The 3191-nt window shown below is 42.8% G+C and overlaps 1 protein-coding gene across 1 annotated transcript; it reads right to left on the reverse strand.

The window, feature by feature from the left end:
• LOC136707763 (piggyBac transposable element-derived protein 4-like) lies at nucleotides 1-3191 on the reverse strand. Its single transcript, XM_066682010.1, has 2 exons — nucleotides 2921-3191; nucleotides 1-1751 (listed from the first exon to the last, which is right to left on the reverse strand). Exons 1-2 carry the CDS (start codon nucleotides 3088-3090, stop codon nucleotides 167-169), a joined length of 1755 nt encoding a protein of 584 aa, XP_066538107.1. The 5' UTR covers nucleotides 3091-3191; the 3' UTR covers nucleotides 1-166.

The following is a 3191-nucleotide window of genomic DNA, read 5'->3' on the forward strand; positions in this document are numbered from 1 at the left end:
GTTTATTCAACAATATTGAAAAATGTACAGTGGAAATTAACACAATAATTGAAGGGAGGTCAAAACCAGAAATATTCAAAAACCTAAAAATAGTAGTGAGATAAACAAGTCCACGTGTTTCACATTAGTATTGAGAACATTTGACTATAAATAATCAAACAAATCGTCAGTCCAGTCCATGATGCCAAGCTCTAAAACAGTTTCTGTCTGGCTGAAGACAAAGGTAGACATCACACTCTTCACACTTCCAAGGGGTTTTTACTTGCTTTCCCCCATGCTTCCTGCAATGCACACATGTCTTGCGGCCAATAGTAGCCTTCATCCTTTGATCAGTGACAAGATCAACTCCGGGAACTGGCATATGAGCAGCACTGGCTGTCTTCACAGGGGTCTTCTGCGTCACGGCACACAGCTGTGCAGTCAGCTCCTCCATGAAAGCCTTTTGTGTCATGCTGTCCTGTTGCAAGAGTTCTTTGTGGAGAACGTAGGCGTTGGTCGCAGCAATATCCAAGAAGTGCAGAAAGAGTTTCCTGTACCACTTCAATGTTTTGTGCTGCGTTGTGTAGTATGGGATCAGCTGGTCAGACATGTCCACACCTCCCATGTGCTTCTTGTATTCCATCACTGGCGATGGGCATGGAAAGGTTTCCGTGGTCCAAACCCCCTTTCCAGTTTTCACTTTTTTCTGCACAGTATCCCCAGTGAAGGCTGAATGAATGGTGGAGCAGATAGACACCTCCTGTGTGTCCATCCACTTCACGAATAGAACAGGGCCATCTCTAATCCAACGGATTGTTCCTCTAGGCGACTCCTTTGTCAACGCATTGACAGCACTGCGTGGGCATTCTTTCCTGGACTCTCTGTATGTTCCACAAGCACCAAACCTGGAAGCCAATAAGTCCTTGAAAAGCTTCGGGCTTGTGTAGAAGCTGTCCATATACACATGATACCCTGACCCCAAAAACCTTCGGTTAATCAGGGACATGACGGCATCATAAGAGAGCCCTTGGCCTGTGGGGAAGTCATTCTTTCCAGTGTACACTGAAAAGTCCACAGTGTACCCATTGCCGGAGTCTGCAAGCACAAACAACCTGAAACCCCACTTTGTGGGTTTGTCCTTCATGCCAGTATGTCCTCTGCAAGGTACCATACGTTCACCCACAGTAAGACTTCTGCGTGGATGATAGAAAGACTTGCAGGCATCCTGAAGTGTGTGCATCAATGGTTTGATCTGGAACAGTCTGTCATGCTCTGGTGTTCCCTTCTTGGCATCATTCAGCCTGTCTTCATCTGGGTCACTCATGTGTATGTTCCATGATATTGTCCGGTATCTGTCCCTTGACATCACTTGAGGTGGGAAAGGGATGGAAAAGATGCTGTTTTTCCGCCAGTAGTCATTGATTTGATCCAAATCGATCATGGCCATGTAGAAGGTCAAGCCGATGTATTTGTAAAATTCAGCAACGCCAACATCCAGCCATCTGTATTTTGCACCTCTGGCTATGTTCTCTGCAGCCTGCTTGTTGGTGTTCCGGCAGAGGGTTTTCACAGCACCCTCTGAAATAAACAGCTTGAAGAGGTCGAGAGGAGTGTGTCTATCCCTTGTTCTCAGCTGCACACCAGGTGTCCTTGCAGGAACAAAACGCAGTGGTGGTGGAGTGGCATCAACATTAGTTTCGGTCTTCCATGACAGTGGTTTCAGACTTAGCAGACATGCTTTTTTCCGTGCAGGTGAAATATCCCCTAAATTTCTGTAAAATAATATAAAGAGTATCAGCATCAGCAGCCATGACACATACTTACAAGTACTTCAGTCATTTACATCTGACATTCGCATAACAATAGCCTACAGAAACGAGTACAACTAAAAGAAACCTATGGACATTCGATCTGCATACCAAAATTTTTATTTTTTATTTTTTTTTCTGACTGTGGGAGGAAAACAGAGCATCCAGGGGGAAAGCATGCGAACACTGGAAGAACACAACTCACTAAAATAAAATAAAAAAGGCTCCAATTGACAATGATAAACTCCACCAGAAGAACAGTACTTAGCGACATAACATTTAATAAAACAAACTAATAATGTTCTTAAAATACATATTATTGGTTTCTCATGTGTTTACTACCGTACTTTTAAACATTTTTACATTTGCTCAGTTAGCTATACATTATTCCCTTATAACTTATATTAGTCCTTACACTTCTTATTTATTTTTTTTTAAATATGCCTGTTCCCCTATGTTCATGTTTGGTCTTCTTAAATTCTGAATATGCTAACTATCTGCGTTACCCCACATAGCATGGATTATGAAAGAACAATATAGTATAGAACAATATAGAGTGACTGTTGATTGAGTATATCTTTGGTTTTACGTAATAATGCATTAATTTGTGCTGTTTCCAACATATTTTATGACTTTTATAACACCTATAAGTTTTTCATAGACACTCTCTATTTTTAATTCCCTTTCCACTGCATTTAGAAGTTGTTCCACACTTTTTCTAGAGGATTACACATTAGTATCATCAGGAAAGTCATTCATAAACTTCAGAGGTTCGCTCTTTTCCGGCCCCCGTCACCAGGCAACGCCGTGGACTGTAGGCCTTGATCTCGTAACGTTGGCGGAACTCTAACTGTAAGCTTTGTTTTGGACTGGTTTTTCCACTGTAGCAGGGTCTGGCGGTGGCTAAAATGTGTGCATTGGTGTTTCCATGCACTTATTTACGATTAAAAGACTCGTATGTCAGACTCGATTATGATTACAGAGCAAGAAAATTCCAGTGTTATAAGAACTGCCCTTATATCATTACATCATAGGTTTTTATTTTTTCGCCCGGGGCCCTTCAAACAATCCGTGTCCCCCACTGGCGCCAAACATGCGGTAGAAAAAAAGAGAATCAAACCTATTTGACTTACTCATCACAGTCCTCCTCTTCGGGATCAAGTCGTTGCTCAGAATGAAGCCATTCCTCCTCACTGTCCTCGCCGCTTTCATCCGAGTACTCGCATTCTTCTTCACTCTCCAGGCAAAAACTCTCTTGGAGCTGCTGCAAGGCACCATCAACTAAAACGCACGACCGTGCCATCTTGAAGTTTCGCGCTCAGCGTGAGAACACAGCCCTGTGCTTCTGTTTATATGACTGAAATGGGCGTGTCCACACGTTGTGTTACGGTCGTAATCCTCCAA

The sequence above is a fragment of the Hoplias malabaricus genome, chromosome 9 (genome assembly GCF_029633855.1).
Source record: "Hoplias malabaricus isolate fHopMal1 chromosome 9, fHopMal1.hap1, whole genome shotgun sequence".
Taxonomy (NCBI): Eukaryota; Metazoa; Chordata; class Actinopteri; order Characiformes; family Erythrinidae; genus Hoplias; species Hoplias malabaricus.

What these genes read in the sequence shown, in the direction of transcription:
- LOC136707763 (XM_066682010.1), bottom strand. Translation starts at nt 3,090, where the DNA reads ATGGCACGGTCGTGCGTTTTAGTTGATGGTGCCTTGCAGCAGCTCCAA. An exon ending in GAAGAGGAGGACTGTGATGA is followed by an intron (nt 1,752 to 2,920) that starts GTAAGTCAAATA and finishes ATTATTTTACAG; the next exon opens with AAATTTAGGGGATATTTCAC.